The 20,339-nt window shown below is 37.5% G+C and overlaps 1 protein-coding gene across 5 annotated transcripts in view; it reads left to right on the forward strand.

Annotated features, from left to right (window-relative positions):
* Positions 1-20,040, forward strand: part of usp32 (ubiquitin specific peptidase 32) — a 47,269-nt gene extending 27,229 nt beyond the window's left edge. For 2 of the 5 annotated variants that reach the window (XM_079609802.1, XM_079609804.1), the window contains 29 exons: positions 352-483; positions 738-845; positions 1,778-1,893; positions 2,229-2,291; positions 2,617-2,700; positions 2,844-2,905; positions 3,353-3,455; positions 3,760-3,949; positions 4,336-4,514; positions 5,086-5,226; positions 6,080-6,239; positions 7,279-7,433; positions 9,397-9,478; positions 9,621-9,695; positions 10,109-10,247; positions 10,657-10,762; positions 10,863-11,036; positions 11,167-11,341; positions 11,427-11,578; positions 11,664-11,775; positions 11,900-12,096; positions 12,909-13,093; positions 14,167-14,253; positions 14,342-14,462; positions 15,103-15,294; positions 16,292-16,544; positions 16,624-17,042; positions 17,133-17,225; positions 17,807-20,040. In XM_079609802.1, the coding sequence (XP_079465928.1) occupies positions 352-483; positions 738-845; positions 1,778-1,893; positions 2,229-2,291; positions 2,617-2,700; positions 2,844-2,905; positions 3,353-3,455; positions 3,760-3,949; positions 4,336-4,514; positions 5,086-5,226; positions 6,080-6,239; positions 7,279-7,433; positions 9,397-9,478; positions 9,621-9,695; positions 10,109-10,247; positions 10,657-10,762; positions 10,863-11,036; positions 11,167-11,341; positions 11,427-11,578; positions 11,664-11,775; positions 11,900-12,096; positions 12,909-13,093; positions 14,167-14,253; positions 14,342-14,462; positions 15,103-15,294; positions 16,292-16,544; positions 16,624-17,042; positions 17,133-17,225; positions 17,807-17,980 (4,229 nt within the window). In that variant the 3' untranslated portion in view covers positions 17,981-20,040. The remainder of the gene's footprint in view (positions 1-351; positions 484-737; positions 846-1,777; positions 1,894-2,228; positions 2,292-2,616; positions 2,701-2,843; positions 2,906-3,352; positions 3,456-3,759; positions 3,950-4,335; positions 4,515-5,085; positions 5,227-6,079; positions 6,240-7,278; positions 7,434-9,396; positions 9,479-9,620; positions 9,696-10,108; positions 10,248-10,656; positions 10,763-10,862; positions 11,037-11,166; positions 11,342-11,426; positions 11,579-11,663; positions 11,776-11,899; positions 12,097-12,908; positions 13,094-14,166; positions 14,254-14,341; positions 14,463-15,102; positions 15,295-16,291; positions 16,545-16,623; positions 17,043-17,132; positions 17,226-17,806) is intronic. The other 3 variants (XM_079609803.1, XM_079609805.1, XR_013797195.1) reach the window with 2 other exon arrangements.
* Positions 20,041-20,339: the final 299 nt, after the last annotated feature.

Here is a 20,339-nt window from a genome sequence, read left to right on the forward strand (position 1 = left end):
TTTCAAATAGCTTTTATTTTAACATTTTATATATTTATTTAAATGATATTTTGTTTGTCATTTTGTCATTTTTATTAGTTTTGTATTTCTGTTTAGCTTTATTTTGATTTCAGTTTTATTTAGTACTTCAACTTGTAGTTTCAGGTTTAATTACATGAGGGTAAATAATAAATAAATAAATAAAATAATGACAATTTCATTTTTTTGTAAACAGTCCAAATGGAGTCATTACACAGAAATATTAGACTGATATTCAATTACACAAGGAGCACATGCCCAACTGATGCTTGACACTGACATTAAAATATTATTTGACAGAGAATCTGATTTCTTGTGTTTTCTTTCTTGCAGTAGAAGAATCGGACATTATCGACTTGGAAAAGCGCTACTGGCTCCTGAAAGCCCAATCAAGGACAGGACGCTTTGATTTGGAAACCTTTGTCCCTCTGGTCTCGCCCCCTATTCATGCATCACTAAGTGAAGGCAAGACAGAATTCATTACAGCAATTTTAAAAGGTTCCCAAATGGTTTGAGACACACAAACACTCACACACACCTGCTAGCCGTGTGCTTTGAAAACAGTTGCAGCACCCATGAAAGTCACGGTTCATCTTATTTTAGTAGAAGTAGGTTTTTGCTTTTGAAATTTATAGGAGCATGTGTGATAAAAGATCTCCAAAGAATCCAATTACTCTTGCTGGCTAATCTAAACACTGACATTTTCTCCCATTTTCCAGGCTTGTTTCATGCCTTTGATGAGAATCGGGACAATCATATTGACTTTAAGGAGATATCGTGCGGGCTCTCAGCTTGCTGTCGGGGCCCTGTAGCGGAGAGGCAGAAGTGTAAGCATTTCATTTCCTATCATCCTCTCTTAGTTGTTCATCTCATTCCACGGCTGATGCAGGATTGTTTTGTGGTGTTTCTTTTCATTAAAATTTTTTTTTGGAATGAAATCCTTTGAGGCTATTTTAGCATAATCTGTATTCTAAATACACTCATAATATTTCCACTATTTATGCACAAATAATAATAAAAAAAATTATTTAAATATGGTTTCTCTTTAATGAATGTTTAAAAGTTCCCCATCTAAAGGTAGGGACACACCAAATCGACGCTAAAGAACTAGCGCTGATGAAAGCCGACTGTTTTGTCGCCTCACCTGCGTCTGTGCAAAAAATCTGTGCTTGAACACACCGAAATAACTACAGCCAACTGTCAGCCAGCACGCGTGTTCTGCGCCTACGTGTAAAGGATATAACTGTCTATTTAAGCAGATTTATCATCGTCATTCAAAAAAGGGAAGCGAAACTAAGACTGCACCGATATACAAACTATAAACATCAGCGCTTGCTTACCGTTTTGAATATCAATCATGCTGATTGATAAAAAGGCTTGGACACAGTTATTTTTGCAGCTGACCTTTGCATATGCATTTGTAGGATTTTCCCTTTCAGATGCTCAATATAGAGAGAGTATTGAAATAAATCATGCAATGCAATTTACTAAGGTTTTCGCTAGTCAATTCACTAGTATTTGCGCCATTATTTAACGCCCCCCAAAAAACGTGTCTTAAACCAGACACTAATTTGCACTGGTCTTGGTAGATTGCGTTGTTCATTATGGAAGCGATCTGCGTCTGTGTTCTTTAAGTCATCAGTAGATCACTCGCAGAACTTTCCACTCCCATCTGCGCTTTTTTTAAATTGCGCTCTCACACTAATTTGCCCTGTTTATTAAATCTGGCCCTAATTCTCTTCTTCCTTGTCTGCTTCAGTTTGTTTTAAAGTGTTCGATGTAGATCGGGATGGAGCTCTGTCCAGGGATGAGATCCATGAGATGGTGGTGGCGCTGCTGGAAGTGTGGAAGGACAACCGTACAGATACCCTCCCCGTAAGTGTCTAATCGAACTTAAGTCCACAGAAAAAGCAATAAGCACATGATACGGTTTAGCTATTTGATTAACCTTTTGTTGAACAAATGACTTCCTTAGTATTATATATGTTTGTGGATATGCCTATGAGGTGATTCATGCATATGAGATGCAATCATGTTTTTGCAGGAATGCACTAATGTGGGTTAATACATTTAAATTAAACTCAAATCAATTCATTATTGATTTGTGCATCCTGAGTTGTCATTGTATGTCTTGCATCTAATTGAGACCCTTCATGTCAGTTATAGATTTCATGATGATACTTCCTGATTTATGTATATCTATGTTTCAGGAGTTTGATTCCAGCGTGTCAGACATTGTAGAGGACATACTGAAAATGCACGACACAACAAAAGTAATTAGACTTTCTTTTCAATGTAGATTTGTCATGGTAAAAACATTTTTTATTAGTTGATATCAATTTCAATTAATTTTTACCATTCCTGATACCAAATTCGATGCAACAGCAAAAACTGTAAATTCCTTTTTGATTAAAATGTTATGTTTCAAAATAAATTTGACCAAAATAAATAAAACATTGGCATATAAATTACATTTATTTCTCAGTTAAAACAAAATGACTTGCATTTGTTTTTGTTTTTTTTAGATCCAATGTTTAAGGACATTATATGCGTGTATGTCATCCGTGCTCAAACATTTGTCTTGTGTTTTACTCCCAGCACGGGCACTTAACCCTGGAGGACTATCAGATATGGAGCGTGAAAAGTGCCCTCGCCAATGAGTTCCTCAACTTGCTGTTTCAGGTAAGATCCTACCTACAGTATTTTTGGACAAAGTAACAAAATACAAAGTGCGTAAATAATAATCTGTAAGTGAATCCAGTAAAGTATGTACATTGTTATCTTGATTCTGGCCTCAAATGGCTTGTTAATCTGTTGATCATTAGGTGTGTCATATCGTCCTGGGCTTGCGTCCTGCTACCCCTGAAGAGGAAGGCCAGATCATTAGGTGAGAGTAGGACACAGCATTTCTTTACTCACCCTATTACTTTCTGTAACTCGGCTTCCTTTCAAAAGCGTCCTACTGAGCACTTTCGCAATGTTTTAAAACAAGCTTTATGAGGGCTGTATTGTATTTCACTCACCCATGATCCTCATTATTAGACTTTGTCTGTTTATAAGGATCCATTGTACCGCCGTTGCCTCTAACAGCGTTTAAAATCAGACAGAGATTGAGAACACAATTTCATTTTCAATTAGATTTTCTAGCTGGACTGTTTGTGCTCAAAAAGACACCATACATACTGTACCACATCATTGTGTCTTATTGTTTGGCTATACTGCCCAAGTTTGTTATTGATATCTTATGACAGAAGGAATGTTTTGTTGGTTTATTTTGGTGCTTGTTTATTAACTGACTGTTTGTCATCCACAATGATTTTGTGTGACGGCACAGGGGTTGGCTGGAGCGGGAGAGCAGGCATGGGCTACAGCCCAGTCAGAACTGGTTTCTGATCTCCATGCAGTGGTGGCAGCAGTGGAAAGACTATGTCAGATATGTGAGTAAGCATTATGTCTATGCAGCCTCTACATAACAATGAAAAGAGATCATATCATGATATTTTTTTTTTTTAATAAGTACATTGTACTGTTTTGTACTAAACAAACTGAGTACAACAAACTAAATTATGACCATTTTTCTAATTATAATTGGACAACAGAGAAAACAGTAAACTGATCTGACCCATTTATAGTACACATATCTGGCTGGACCTTGTTTCTCTTAGACATCAACCGGCCAAAAAGTACTGACAATATGGAGCTTACATGTTTTTTTGATATACAATCCATTTTGTTAAACAGGATAATAAGTCGATTGTCGTAGAGCAGCCATCAATTCAGGGCAGTGGGATGAGAAGTTCTCAGTCTACAGCACCTATAGAGCCTGTCCTGAACAGAATTGGATTAGTTGTGCGTTCTCCCAGTTCCCCAGAGGAAAAATTTCCTGATAACATCTCCAGCTCATCAGAGGCCTCGGAGAGCACTGGTAATAGTAAGTACACACTCAGTCGTTGTTTAGAATATGATTTAAGTTGTGGCCTAGCAGTTATCACATACATTACTTTTCAAAAGTGACAGTAAAGACATTTACATTGTTTATTTAAATTGGAAAACGTATACAACACCGTTCTTTTGAACTTTCTATCAAATAATCCTGGAGAAAAAAAAAAACTATCACGTTTTCCACAAAAATTATTAAAGGTGCTGTATGTAATTATTATTTTTTTGACCGTTCTAAAGCATAAAAATACCATAATATGTTTGCAGATATTTAGGAAACATGCTAAGTTCACATACTTTTTTCTCAGAAAAACAATGCTATAGAGATGAAAAGAGGTGTTCATCCTCCATTAATAGCATTTATTTTCACATCCTCAGGCCTGACCCCACACATCAGTTCTTCTGCCACAGACGTCTGCTTCGCTCGGCAGCACAACATCTCTGACAACAACAACCAGTGTTTCTCCAGTGCCAATGGCCATTTGCCCAACAGCATGGTCGCGCAGAGGCCTGGTGCCATAGACAACCAGCCTCTGGTGACCACCGAGCCCATGAAGGTGAGTGTATGTGTGCTCAGAACACCCACTAAAACCAAGAAGCCACTGCTAATCCTTTTGCCCATCAAAAGAAATAACAAAGTGCATTGAATCAGCCTGCTGGGGAAATAACACCTTCAAGTTTTATTTCTTTTATTCCATCTAATTATAGCTTTGGATAGCTCACAACTACATTAAAGTGCCCTTTTTGAAATTAAAATCACCTTGAACAAATGAATCCTGTGATAAATGGTCTGTAACATTGGTGTTCTAGAAAATGAAGCTAAAAGCATTTTGTATGATAATGGCTTGTCACAAACACATTTGCAGTTATGTAATAACATAACGTCCAATATAATCAGACTCTTTCTTTACACAACACAATACATTGCTGCTGTAAAGTCAAAAAGTGACCTTTTTGGTCCTGTCCACCCCTTCATCCAACCTCCCGTTCTCACAGTCAACAAGAGAAGAGCAGGGGGAAGGACGCTTACACCACCTGTGATTTATTCACTGGTGGTCAATACAATTTATCATTGCAAATTGCTGTCAATATGAACTCCCTTTGAGTGTGTGACTCCGTTATGTCCAGGCACCCACATTGACTATGGAGGGAGGGCGGCTGAAAAAGTCCCAACAGCTGTTGGCTAGCCGGGACTTTGAGACTGTGCCAGAGCCGGTATGGAGGGCACTTTATCACTGGTATGGGGCCAACGTCAGCCTCCCCCGACCGGTATGTATTCCATGTCCCACCATAGGCACTTAATTTGAATGCTTCAATGAATGCTATTTGGTCTGGCTTTTTTGCTTTGACACACAATGATCTTGATGACGTGACATGAGGTGTCACATGAACTGTGTCAGGTATTACGGTACTAAACCTGTTTCCTGAATACAGATTATGCTTGGCTATTTTGATTTAACCCTCTGTTGGACAGTGTTGTATCAGACTCATTTTCTTCACTTTACTAGCACATGATTCATATTAGATGGCCTTAAAATGGTTAATAATGAAGAGATGTTGTCAAATAAACAGTAAAAGTTTACATTCTGGAGGTGTTTTTAAATAAAAAAAATATTTTACAGGATGCACCATGTGAATGATGAACTGCCCTTTTAAAAAAAATGTTTTATTGATTCTTCCCCTTCTTCCCCCATTTTTATAAAATAAAAAAAGTTGCATACATTTTTTGTTTTCTCTTTTTTCTCTTTTTATATTATTAGTCAAAAATGATCAACTAAATGTAATTACAGATATTCTTTAATGATTTTGGCAGCATACCTTAAAAGGACCCCTCCAAGTATTAATTTTCATAATTAAAAAAGTTTTTGATTTTGGTAATGATATAAATTTTACAGTAAATCAAACCTTTTTTGTCACAATGTATTGCAGTAGGGGTTTAAAAAATGGCCACGAAAAGAGCTTTAAAACGTCACCTGAATCTAACCCGTGAACTTCTAATTCAGTTTCAGACAAATGTAGCGTCTCTCTTAAGCACTGCACCACTGTAGTCAAGCTTTTTAAAAACATTTTACAATCTTCTATATACATTGTGCTTATGCTGTATCTTTTTTTCTTCCTTCAGGTCATCATGTCTACAGTCACAGTTCACCCAGAGCTAGAGCTCTTCCCCCGATACCTTCTGTTCCTGCGACAGCAACCGGCCACACGCAGCCCTCAGTCTAACATCTGGGTCAATATGGGTATGAGCAGCCTGCGAATGTTCCCTCCACATATGCCCCGAGGTAACGTAAGCCTGCAGCAAGAGAGAGGCTCCCTCCACCTCCGCCTTGACCAGTTTCTCTAATCTCCTAAAATGCATTCAGCTCGGTCTCAGCAAAACGACCTGTCTGGATTACTAAAGAGGCAAATCCTGTTGCCAACACCCAGAGTCATCTTCTGAGTTCGGCCTAGAATAGAAAATAATAATAAAAACAAAAGAAAACATAAAATATGTAAAATTACATTGGTTATATTAAATATTTTATATGTTTTGCTATAATATATATATGTATATATAATCAGCTATAAAACCATGTTGAATACATTTTTTTAAAAATGGATCTAGATATTTAAGTTTTCGAGACTAGAAATATTGTATGTCACTCATTCATGGCTGTCTGGCTCAGAAGACTGTTTGGTGTGGGTAAAGATGAGCGCTCTCTGGCTGATTTCCTGTAATTGTTTGCTTTGCAATCTTACCAATTATTATTTTGTTTATTTTTTTGTCTCAAATAATTTTTGTCTTCTATGAAATCAATAATTGCTGTCTGAATCTTATATGTATTTTTCCACAAGACTGGACTAATTAAAAATTGGCTTGATTTTTATTTTTTAATTCAAATCACCCAGACTAATGATTTGATGAATGTCCCCTTTGAAAATGACCTTTGCCCTTTCTTGCTGCTACCTTACAACTAATCCTCAGTCTGTCAATCAGGTATTGGTGCTGTTTATGTGTTATATATTGATTTGTGTGCTCCTTGTGACATCTGCGTTGATTTAATAGCATGCATGCTAGGGTATATGGATGGAATGGACTGGATCTTCACATTTCTCATCATTAAAATGAAACCATAAAATTATTACTTTACTAATTTAGCATAGTAAGTTAAATTACATTTACATACTCCATGATTTCTTTAATGTTCATTTTTGAATATATATATATATATATAACAGCACAGCTGGTGGAACTACGATAAAAGGTTGTATTTAAAATGTGTAAATGTTTTTTTGTATGTAACAAAGAGAATGCTAAAAGATGCTTCGTTCCCAACACAGGAAATGTTCCTTCTCCGAACGCCCCTCTGAAGCGAGTGCTGGCATACACGGGATGTTTCAGCAGGATGGGCACCATTAAAGACATTCATGATTACCTGTCCCAGAGGTTGCGCATAAAAGAAGAGGACATGCGCCTCTGGCTCTACAATAGTGAGGTGAGGACTAGAGCCCTGCACGGGACTTTTTTTCTTAATCCCGCTCCCTCTGAATTCCAGACCATTACCGCCCTCTCCCACAATGTGCGTGTTCCACTCCCAGCGCACCCTCAAACATTCTGTTACTGCTTGCAGAAATTGTGAAAAAATTACACAATCATTAGGGCTATGCTAAACGTTCAGAATAACAGAGATTAAACATTGCGTTTAATTAAGCCGACCATAAGATAAAGTAATGCTAGCACGGTAGCACCACAAATGACAAACGCATTCGGTCAGCTTTTTATTAGCCTTATAAAACTCTATCAACTGTTAAAGCAAAACTTCACAATTAGTGGAGCCTAAAAACATTTGAAATGTATGCGTAACTAACAACACACACACACCTAACCTTAACAGTTAAACTATTTATCTGAGTTACATATACAATAAATAAATATTAAACAAATTAAATATAAAACTAATTAAATAAAGAATAAAATGAATAGGAAATAAAAACCTCCCCGAAATAACAGGTGTTAATGTAGCCTAGCTAATTAACATATAGCAAAAAGAAAATAAATAATACTAAAAAACATTAAACAACTTTACGAATGAATGAAATAATGAATCACTCGGCTTAGCCTGCTATGTAGGTAGAGAATGTTACTGATCGACTGCGGTGAACTTCATTTGTAGACTCCTTTCTTGTTTCATGGCAAATGGCGGGTTCTGCGGGACCCCAATGCAGCCCTCTAGTGGGGACCTCTTTAACAAATACTGAATAAAAGAACGTCAAACTCTGATCAGAGACATTCATATGCAAATCTGTCCTCATTATAAAAATACAGATGTCACCTCGCAGCAGTGAACTGTGAGGAAATGCTTCAAAATGCAAAGTCCTGTATTCACATATTTCCTATTGAAGGCTTTTTACATCACGGTTATTAACTGATTTGCTACAAGATATTCAGTGCAGGGGCGTTTCCTCCAATAAGGCAAGGAGAAAATAAACTATATTACAAAAATAAAACCACACAAATATAACAAAATGTGAAAAGTATAAAAAGTGTATAAATCACTAGTTTTTCTAAAGTTACACTGTCCAACAGCGACACCAGCAGGAAAAAATTACTTGCCTCCCTTGAGCCCATTGAGTTTTAACAGACCCCCTAATGCGTGTGTTTGGTGGGGAGTAGTTGAGAATGAATGAGGGAAAGTCACATGAGAGGTGTCAATGCTTTCATCGTGATATGATTGGTTCGTGTGATAAATCACCTGCCAAAAAAAGACCCGTCTCTTGCTGTTGTGCGTGTTCTGCGTTCGCGATTCAGTCTAAATGAACAAAATGATGGCGTTAATGGGAAGACTAATTAAAAAGTAAACAACTCACCCACTTATCACCACTTTGTCACGTCAAAATCAAATTTGACATGGCTTGAAAACATTTTTAGTTTTTTTAGTGAGCAAAGAGCTTGGTGAAATTAATGGTATATCTTTGTGTCAGTGGCCAGTGTTTATAGATCTTGATGACTGATGATCCGGAAAAAAAGAACAGTCGAACATCAATTTATAAAATAAATTATATTGTTTAAAATATTACTGCCTTTAGTTATTTGGAATAAATATAAAAATGCATAGAAACACTAACATGAATTCCCACACTGGGACATGAATTTACATTCTGATTTATAAAAAAAAAAAAAAAAACATTAAAGAGAGCATTTGATTGGACAAAAATGTGTAGTGGGGGATGAGCCCTCAATTTTTTTGCTCCATTTTCGTGTTCGAGAAGGACTGAATTTGGAATCTTAAAATTTTTAATTCTATCAGTGGCACACTACTGTTCAAAAGTCTGTTTTTTAAAGTCTCTTATGCTCACCAAGGCTGAATTCATATATTTCACAAAGAAATGATTATCATAATACATGATACATACATTTATACTGTATACTAATCATGTTTTATATTGTCTTTTTATCAGAATTACCTCACTCTCCTGGACGATGAAGATCACACTTTAGAAAGTTTGAAAATTCAAGACGAACAGCACTTAGTTATTGAGGGTATGTCTGTGACATTTATCTGTCTTAATTAAAGTTTTATCTCATTTCACATTTGCTGAGCAGTGTGGATTAAATTGCAAAGCATGCATGACCGTACTGATGGAAAAGGAACAATTATTAAGATATCTTTCCCTTTCTCCAGTTCGAAACAAAGATATGAGCTGGCCAGAGGAAATGTCTTTCATTGCAAACAGCAGCAAAATCGACAGACACAAAGGTAAGGTCAGAGTTCTTGGAAAGTGTTGGAAAAATCTATGCAAATTGGAGGCTGGCCAAACCATCTACAAATGCCAGAATGTTTATCTGAGTTTGACCTTACCTAGATGGCACTATAATACAATTCTTTAGACCAGTTTCTTGTTACCAAAGCACATCAAGTAGATTATTAACACAGGAACAAAAGCAGCAAGAGTCCAAGAAGCAATTACATAACAAAGCAATATAAAAGCCAAATCAAGACAGATATCAGCTTTGACATTTAAAGACTCACTGTTGCTGTCGAACTCTTATGAAATACTGAGTAATTGAACTTCACGGAGATAGTACTCAAGTGGTTGTGCCTGTGAAGTCCAAACCTTCAGTCTCTCTTAAAAAAAATTTCAAATATATTCTGTCCCATTTCTCTTGCAGTTCCTACTGAGAAAGGTGCCACAGGTTTGAGTAACCTGGGTAACACATGCTTCATGAACTCCAGTATTCAGTGTGTAAGCAATACCAAGCCTCTCACTGAGTACTTCATCTCAGGGCGACACCTTTATGAGCTTAACAGGTAAGGAAACATGGCCAGTGCCTTTTTAAATACAAAAATCCATTTGTAACTACTTAGTTAAGCATTCACATTTACTGTTTGCTCTGAAAAATGTTGTGGGCGAAATCCATCCAATCATTTCAACAGGAACCCACATGAGCGTGAGTTTCACATGAGGGCGAAAAAGTGTGTTTGTGTTTGAGTTGGTGACGCCATGTTGACCAACAGAAAGTTGCTTGATTTTAAAGTGACTTCTGTGTGAGCAGTGCTTGATGCATCGACCATTAAGAATGGACAATGGAACTCTTTTGCCCACGAAATGACAAAACGCCGCTACTGTGATGCACCTTTATACTTGAAGGAAAAGTCGGAAACTTTTGTATGGGTCACAATCATACTTCTTGACCAATGAGCTGTCTTGCCTTGACAGAACCAATCCGATAGGAATGCGTGGTCACATGGCCAAATGCTATGGTGATTTGGTACAGGAACTCTGGAGCGGCACCCAGAAGAACGTTGCACCTCTAAAACTCAGGGTGGGTTTTGAAATTCTCAGAAATCTCTGAAATGATTAGCATCAAACCCAAATGATTATGTTAAAATTCTTATGCCATTTTTTAAAAAACATTTTTGTAGTGGACAATAGCAAAGTATGCACCGAGATTCAATGGCTTCCAGCAGCAAGACTCCCAGGAGCTCTTGGCATTTCTCTTGGATGGGCTTCATGAAGACTTGAATCGCGTGCACGAGAAGCCGTACGTGGAGCTCAAGGATAGTGATGGACGGCCAGATCATGAAGTAGCCACAGAGGTTAGTGTCAAAACTCCTGTTTTTCAGGCTCAATACATCAGCTCAGCACTCTTAAATGAACCTATATGGGACACACTGATGAAAAGTCGTTTCTTCACCCTGAGGACATCTGCGTGTTTCTCTTTCACAGGCCTGGGAAAACCATTTGCGGAGAAATCGTTCAATTGTGGTGGACCTCTTCCATGGGCAGCTCAGGTCCCAGGTGAAGTGCAAGACCTGCGGCCACATCAGCGCCCGCTTCGACCCCTTTAACTTCCTATCGCTGCCGCTGCCCATGGACAGCTCCATGCACTTAGAAATCACAGGTAAAGCCAAGCAGAGAGAAAACAAACACTTTAAAATTCATCAGCAGGTACGTCAGTCTCACATAAAAGATTTTTTGATTTGCAGTTATCAAACTTGACGGCTCTACTCCGGTGCGTTACGGGCTCCGTCTCAACATGGATGAGAAGTACATGGGCCTGAAGAAACAGCTGAGCGAGCTGTGCAGCCTGAAACCTGAGCAGATCCTACTGGCTGAGGTTCATACATCCAACATCAAGGTCAGCTCAACTCACCACATCAGACACTGTTGTTGTGACAATCCAAGTGGCCTGGCTTTTAAATAAATGCTTCTCTTTGATCTAGAACTTTCCTCAGGACAACCAGAAGGTGCGACACTCTGTGAACTGCTTCCTCTGTGCATTTGAAATCCCTGTGCCTGGCTCACCCACCTCAGTCACCTCTCCAGTGCAAACAGGTAATGAGGATTGATTTATTCTTTCTCTTGGGCCTTAAAAGAGAAGTTTTGCTTCATCATGGACACCCTTATTTGCCATTGACCCATATTATTATTATGAATAAAAAAATAATATTATTTTTAGAAAAAACACCTACAGCCAACGGGACAGCAGGAAATAATCACATTGGAAAGTCTGGCCTAATTCCCAATGGCATGCCCAGCACAGTGGTCCCATGTACCCCCGAGAAGCCCCTCGCCAATGGTATCCCTAATGGCCATGCTGTGCTCGTGCAAGACAGCCCCTTCATTGGCTACATCATTGCCATGCACAGAAAGATGGTGAGCATTCACTTCATATTCACTGTTGGACTGAAAGGGTAAGTCCACCTCAAAAAAAAAAAATCATCAATTACTCATCTTCGAAACACAAATGAAGATATTTCTGTCCCTCCATTAACAGTCCATGGAACTACCACTTTGACTCATAAAGTTCATAAAGGGAACGTAAAACTAATACATGAATCGAACAGCTTAATCCAAATTTTCTGAGGAGATACGATTGCTTTATATGGTGAATATTATATATTTTTTAGACCTTTATATTTAATTTAGACCTTTTTTACACAAACACACACATCAGATATGGTAAATGGAAGCTCAAGCATGCTTGCTTGATGTGTGAGAACCAATGAGGTTCATTCTCATGTGTTACGCAGCACGTTTGAGCTTCTGCAAGAACCACTGAGGTTTAGTTCATGCATCAAGTATATATGATTGAGCTTCTGTTTATGTTTGCTGATTAATGTTTATATGTGAATAAAAGCCTAAATTAAACATTTTCATAATGTAAAGTGATCCAGTCTCTTCAGAAAATTTGGACTAAACGACTTGATTCATTAGGATTAGTTTTACATTCTCTGTGAACTTTTTAAAGTATCAAAGTGGTAGTTGCATGGACTGTCAAAGAAGGGACCGAAATCAGATTCAATAAAAAAAAAATGTCATTTGTGTTTCGAAGATGAACAAGTCTTATGGATTTGGAATGACATGAGGGTGAGTAATTGATGACAATTTTATTTAAATTTTTTGGGTGAACTAACCCTTTAACACGAAGGTTATAAGCATCCTAAGTGTCCGGTCTTTCTCCTCAGATGCGGACGGAGCTGTACTTCCTGTCCTCTCAGAAGAACAGGCCCAGTCTGTTTGGCATGCCGCTTATTGTGCCGTGCACTGTGCACACAAGTAAAAAGGACCTGTATGATGCCGTGTGGATCCAGGTGTCCCGACTTGCCAGCCCTCTGCCCCCACAGGAAGCCAGCAACCACGCTCAAGACTGGTCAGTGGCATCTGTAGCTCACAGCGTTTTCATGTTGATCATTAGTTTGGATGTTTGTTTGTTTTTGTCCAAAGTACACCAGTCAAAAGTTTGGGTTCATCAAGATTTTTTTTGTGTTTTTGAATGAAGTCTCTAATGCTCACCAAGGCTAGTCATCTGTGGTTCTGCAGTTGGTTAGTATTGGTTTAGCTCGCCTCTGGCCTGCCTATATCAGATAACCCGATGTGATTGGTGCAGCTCAGATACAAGGGCACATTTAATGAGCATCATTACTCGACACCAGAGTAACTCACTGAGCAAATTCAGCTTGTGCTCTCGCGAGAACTCTGGATTTCCAGGGTACACCAAGGCTGCATTTGATCAAAAGTACATTAATTTACATTATTGTAAAAACAGTAATATTGGTCAATTATATTACATTTTATTATATTAATATATATTTTAAAATGTAATATATTCCTGTGATGGCAAAGCTAAATTTTCAGCATCATTACTCCAGTATTCAGTGTCACATGAATCTTCAGAAATCATTCTATCAATATGCTGATTTGCTGCTCAAGAAACATTTCTTATTATTATCAATGTTGCAAACAGTTGTGCTGCTTTGTATTTTTTGTGGAAACTTTTTTTTTCTTCTTTTTTTTTTTAAGATTCTTTGACGAATAGAAAGTTCAAAAGAACATAATTTATGTGAAATAGAATTTTTTTTTAACAAATATCTTTACTTGTTCAATTGAATGTATTCTAGCTGAATAAAAGTATTCATTTCTTTAAAATAAAATTATGAACGATTTTTGAACGATTTCAGATTTAATACAAATTAATGCAAATGATAGCATCATAATAACAATTGAATTTCACAGTTCCTTTAGTTCCTTATTTCAGTTCACATGGTCATTAGTGACCTAGAAAATAGTGCAGAGTGTTAAATATTTTTTATTCCTTAACTTCTCTGTTCTAAATTTGTCAAAATGTTATTCATTTCTAGGTTTTATTCATTGTGGCTTTGGCTCCCTGTGCACATCTGTAAAGTTCCTTTACTCTGTTATGTGACATGTCATGTTCTCTTCCAGTGATGACAGTATGGGCTACCAATACCCCTTCACTCTGCGGGTGGTGCAGAAAGATGGTAACTCCTGTGCCTGGTGTCCCTGGTACAGGTAAGGCATTTGAGTTCAGCGCTTGTGCATGCACATATCTCACACTGTGGGCTGTCGTGACTGACAAGGGTTGTCGTGACTTTGCCAGGTTCTGCAGAGGCTGCACAGTGGACTGTAATGAAGACAGAGCATCTTTGGGGAATGCCTACATTGCTGTAGACTGGGACCCCACCGCCCTGCACCTTCGCTACCAGACCTCTCAGGAACGAGTACGTGCTTTACAGATGTTCACAGATTTTAAAGGCCGTAAAAGCAGCATATTCAGTACTTCAGTCAGTGGGTTGTTGCTTTGTGACAGTCTTTCTATACTGCATGCAGTCTGATGCTGCACTGCAGGACTTGATGTACACATAATGATTAATCTGCTAGTGTTGTCATTCCCTGTGAAGAGATTTGCTTTCATCTCACATCACAGCTGAGAAATCCATTAAAATCATATTGTATGATTAATTGTTTTCTGGGTCTGCTGCATCTATTTTACCTCTAGCAAGACTTGCTCCTGATATAAACTGCTAATTATTATCTATCATTTACTACTTGCAAAATACACTTTCTGATTGCATAGTCTACTGCAGAGTCATAGTAAATAAGTTGTTTAAAATTGGAGTTGACAAAATAAAATCATATGGTTTTTGCACCACTTTTATGGTGCATTACAGAGCAGAACTGACCTTTTTATAACTTACGATGAGTTTGAAAATAATGTTTAATTGTGCATTAAAAGGAAATGCCATTCTAGTTCTAAATCTTTTAAATAAGTCCAGAGCTCTTAGTGTTTTGGGGTAGTTATCATTTCATTCTGTTACTGTGTCTGTCAAGTAATTAGTTGCTGATGTTTATGTGGAGCAGATCGTGGAAGAGCATCCCAGTGTTGAGCAGAGTCGGCGTGCTCAGGCAGAGCCTATCAGTCTGGACAGCTGTTTGAAAGCCTTCACCAGTGAAGAAGAGTTAGGGGAGGATGAGCTCTATTACTGCTCCAAGTGTAAGACCCACCGCCTGGCCACCAAGAAGCTCGACCTCTGGAGGCTGCCCCCTGTACTGGTATGAAACCCTCCTTCTCTGAAAAAATTTAATTAAAAAATTATATTTTTAAATTATATATATATATATATATATATATATATATATATTTATATATATATAGTACTGGTCAAAAGTTTGGAAATAAATGTTTTTTTTTTTTTTTATGCTTTAGAACAGTAATAAAATATGATTACAATTTAAAATAATGGTTTTCTATTTTAATATACTTTAAAATATACATTATTTCTGTGACACAAAGCTGAATTTTCATCAGCTGTTACTCCAGTCTTCAGTATCATGTCTGTCACATGATCCTTCAGAAATCAGTCTAATATGCTGATTTATTATCAATGTTGGAAACGGTTGTGCTGCTTAATATTTTTTTTAATAACCTGTGATACCTTATTTGAGGATTCTTTGATGAATAATAAGTTTAAAAAGAACAGCATTTATTTAAAATAAAAATAGATCTAGGAATAGATACACTACCGTTACAAAGTTTGGGGTCAGTAAAAAAAATAAAAATCTTCTTTTTAATACTTTTATGCAAGGATGTGTTAAATTGATTGTAAAAGCAGATAGTAAAGATTTATATTGTTAGAAAATATTTATATTTTGAATAAATGCTGTTCTTTTTAACTTTTTCAATGAATCCTGAAAATGTATTACAGGTTCCAAAAAATATATTAATATGCAGCACAACTGTTTCCAACTATGATGATAACTGAGTATCAAATCAGCATATTAGAATGATTTCTGAACGATCATGTGACACTGAAGACTGGAGTAATTGCTGATTTAAGTCCTTTTAGCTCATTTGATCTAATAAAATATAGTTTTCTCATTTTTATTTAATAAAATCTTAAAAAATATATTTGTTTGTTTATTATTATTATATAGTTTTAGATCTTTTGAGCTAAATAAGCAACATTTAACATACTGTAACATCAATGTAATTTTAAGCAACATTTGTAACATTTGGTTACAACATATGTTTTTCTATGTCCTTTTTCAGATTGTTCATTTGAAACGCTTCCAGTTTGTCAATGGACGGTGGATTAAGTCTCAGAAGATTGTGAAGTTTCCACGTGAGAGCTTTGACCCCAGTGCGTTCCTGACCCCACGGGATGTAGCTCAGAGCATGGGCAGCTTGCAGAGCCTCCAGAGCGAATGCCTTGTAGAGGAGCTCCAGAGGCTGGAGAGAGGAGACTCCTCTGTGTCCTCCATCTCCACTACTACTGTGGCCAGTCCTCCCACCTCTGGCAGAGGTCTGTCTCTCTTCTATATTTGCAGACTTTTTAAATGAACACTACTTGAGATTCTCTAACCACTGCGTTGTTGTTTTAGGCACCCCGTGCTCTATCAGGAGGGTGTGCAGCCCATTGAGCAGAAACAGCAGCCCTGGCAGCAGCCCCAGAAATACAGGACGGAAACAGGGGCGTCTGCGTCTTCCACAGCTGGGCAGCAGGCATCGACTCTGCAACAGCAAAGAAAACCTGGATACCTGTAGCAATAGCAAGGAGAGCGAGACCGAGTCAGAGCAGGGCACAGTGACGGACGGGGACAATCAGATGCCATCTGATGCAAATGGGCAAGACACCTGGTCACTGGACACCTCAAACGACTGCGATGTTGTCATGGTGAATGGACTGGGACAAGACAGCAGTCAGAGTAATGGACACTCAGAGGTCAGCTCAGACCTGGACACCCCTCACCAAAGAAATGACATCTGCCTGGAGCCCCTGTACAATTTATATGCAATCTCAGTAAGTGATTCTTCTCTACATGTTTCAATGTGTAATGATTCCTTTTGTAAAAAGCCTTTCTGACACCTTGATTGTTGTTTTTCTTTTAAGTGCCATTCAGGAATAATGGGAGGGGGTCACTACGTGACTTATGCTAAAAACCCCAATGAAAAATGGTACTGTTACAATGACAGCAGCTGCAAGGTAAGATCCCAACTCTGTTTATTCTTTGAGATCTCAGGGGTTTCTATTATTTGACACTCTTACTGCACAGAGTATGTATTTCTGCAAGGATAGAAAATTATTGGACAACAAAGTATAGATGTCAAAATTACCGGTACTTCAGTGTTGATACTAAACTGAATTTAGTATCATCACACTGACTGGCAGGTGCTTTCAAAAGTTCAACATTGTTTGGATTGAGTTAAATCAAATTAATTGAAATAAAACAATACAAATGTTATTGTAATTTTATTTAAAATGAAATGAAAATAGCATGTTCAATATAAGCACTGTGGTATCAACATTGGGTTTATATTCCTGAAATGTTTCCCTTGCATTGGTGTCGACTGCTGAAAAATAAAATACAAAACAACACAATCTGAAATAAAAAGCATTGTGTTCAATGTAAGTATTATGGTATCAACATGGAAATTTACATTCCTGAAATTTCCCTTGCATTGGTGTCGACTACTGAAAGTTTGATGATGTCTGGTTTCGTGACAACACTAAAACGAGAATTGTGCAACACTTAAAACAAACCCCGTTTCTTGTCGTCTATTCAGGAAGTTCACTCGGACGAGATTGACACAGATTCAGCTTACATCCTGTTCTATGAGCAACAGGGAGTGGACTACTCGCAGTTTCTGCCAAAAACAGAGGGCAAAAAGATGGCAGACACCACTAGCATGGACGAAGACTTTGAATCTGACTACAAGAAGTACTGTGTGCTGCAGTGATGCCATGCTCTTCCACATTAAAGACACTAGGGGGGTCTGTCAGTACGCCAGTGCAATGAGGACTGAAACGGCAGAGCCGCCCCAGAGGACCATCATTTGTGAAAGCACAAAATATCAGTTAGCCGACAGGCACGACACCGCCGCTGACTGTGCTTTCAGAATAGAGGTACCTGACACTTCAGATACACGAGGGAGAGGGCGAATGAGTGAATCACAGAGAACTGTAGCGATCATGTGATTGTTGCCAAGCAAACAAATAACTGTTAGCCAATCCCTTGATATCACCATTAGCAAACAGACAAAACTTGCCAACCCACACTGGTGAATCCAAGAATCACATGACAAGAGCTTGTGCTTCTGTAGTGCTACATTTCTGACAGAACAGATTATTTTAATTAGGAAGCTGATGGGGAAGATGGTGTTGGTATAGATTCTAGAGCCCTAAAAGGTTTCTCTAAAAGTTTGGTTGGCTTAGTTTTGTCATAGTTGGTTTTTTTTTCTTCATTTTTTCTACAGTAAATTCCATACACTACCTCACATCTTTTGGCCAACTGTTCATAGAAAATCAGTGTGACAGTATTATATCATCTGAGGGCAGTTGAAATTATTTTATGGACAAAATTCACTTCCAAAAAAAAGACAATACCTGCCATTTAATAGAATATCCTCCCACTCCCTGCTGCCAAATTATACATATGCTATTTTTGTTTTTGTTTTAAATCTTATTTAAGCGGGTTATTTTGAGACACTTTTTTTTTTTTTTTTTTTTTTAGAAGAGTAAATGTATATCATTTTATTTTATTTTATTTTTGTATAAATTTATTTTTATCAATGTGAATTAATTATTATTATTTTTTTAATGCAGTAGTTCACTTTGCCTAAACATGTTTGCTTACAGCTTTAGTCTTAGCAGTCTGACCAAACCACGTCCTCTCAACAATACCGCTGCTTTTGACACGTTTTCCTGTTACCACTGTATTTTTTGCTTTACAAAAAAGAAACTGTTGACCCCGGAAACTAGAAACGGCAAACGGATACATATCTGATTGATGTTTTCTCATGTGTCCAAGCCAAAGTGTTCTGCTGGTCATGTGCGTAATCTGTGGGAAGCATTGAATACTGTTAGACGGTCTGTTGTGTGAACAGTATTAGCACAGAAGAATATTTCACAACCCATGCTTTTAGAGAACAGCATCCTCGCTAAACTGCTGAACGTTCTGGACGTCTGTGTCGGAGGGTATCCCAGGTTATTAGTAGCATTTCTTTAGTGACTCTTGAAAAGAGAGCCCAACTTAATTACCACTGTGAAATGATGTATGAAATACTGAATGGCTCTTATTTTTCAGCAACTCATCAACTGAATGAGCTCCTCCTGCGAGGGGACGTTAAACCCTTGGAAATCATCGGGATTCATTCGCCCGCACCCATTTTGCTGCTGTACTTTTCAGATTTCCTTGGATATTCTAAATGTTAGCCATCAAAGAAAGGTTTATCCCTGTCAGAAAAAGAAATGTATGTGAAATACTGTACGGAAATGATTAATCATCATAAAGAGTAATGCAAATATGATAAATGGACTGTAAACCGTTTTTAGGTATTTTAATGTTGGAAGAAAAGTAGAAATCCAACATGCAGACTCAAATGATATCACTCTTAAATTAAAATAGGCTGTTTGATGTATTACAATTACAGTAACCACAAACATGCTTTAAGCATTGACCTTTTTTTTTTGGATACAGGGATAATTTATTAAAATGGCAAAATGATCTCTCTTCAAGTAGTGCAATCAACTACTGATGTGTGTCTTTGTCTATGTCGTTAGTCCTAATTTTGTTAAATTAATTTCGATGAACTGCTAGAGATGTATTAATTTAATGAACTTTATTTTGTAAAGTGTTGTTTAAAGAATAAAATTGACATTGCACTGACAAATGTACATAAATGTTTTGTAAATACGCCAATGAAAATGAACTGTACAAATGTACTTGTAGTTGTATATGGAGTGATGATGTTGATCTGTAACAATTATTCAAGAAACAAATTAAATGCAGCCAAATGCGAGCTTTTCTCTCTTCTGTGTTTATTCAACATGCGAATGATGCGAGGTGTTTCCTTCAACAGCCAAGAGGAAACCGCACACACCTCCCTCTGTCGGGCTCTATAGCGTCCAGTGCCATCAATCAGACCTACTTCCTTGAATTCAAGCCACATTTGACATTTTAAACTGACCTTTTATAGGACCCTTCCACTCACTTGACTGAATATTTTCCTCTAGAATATTTCCCTTGAATGAAGTTGATGAGAATCACCTCGAGACCTTTGAGCACTTTTGTGGGTAGCACTTGTATTTTGGAGACGA

The sequence above is a fragment of the Phoxinus phoxinus genome (genome assembly GCF_949152265.1).
Source record: "Phoxinus phoxinus genome assembly, chromosome: 4".
NCBI lineage: Eukaryota > Metazoa > Chordata > Actinopteri > Cypriniformes > Leuciscidae > Phoxinus > Phoxinus phoxinus.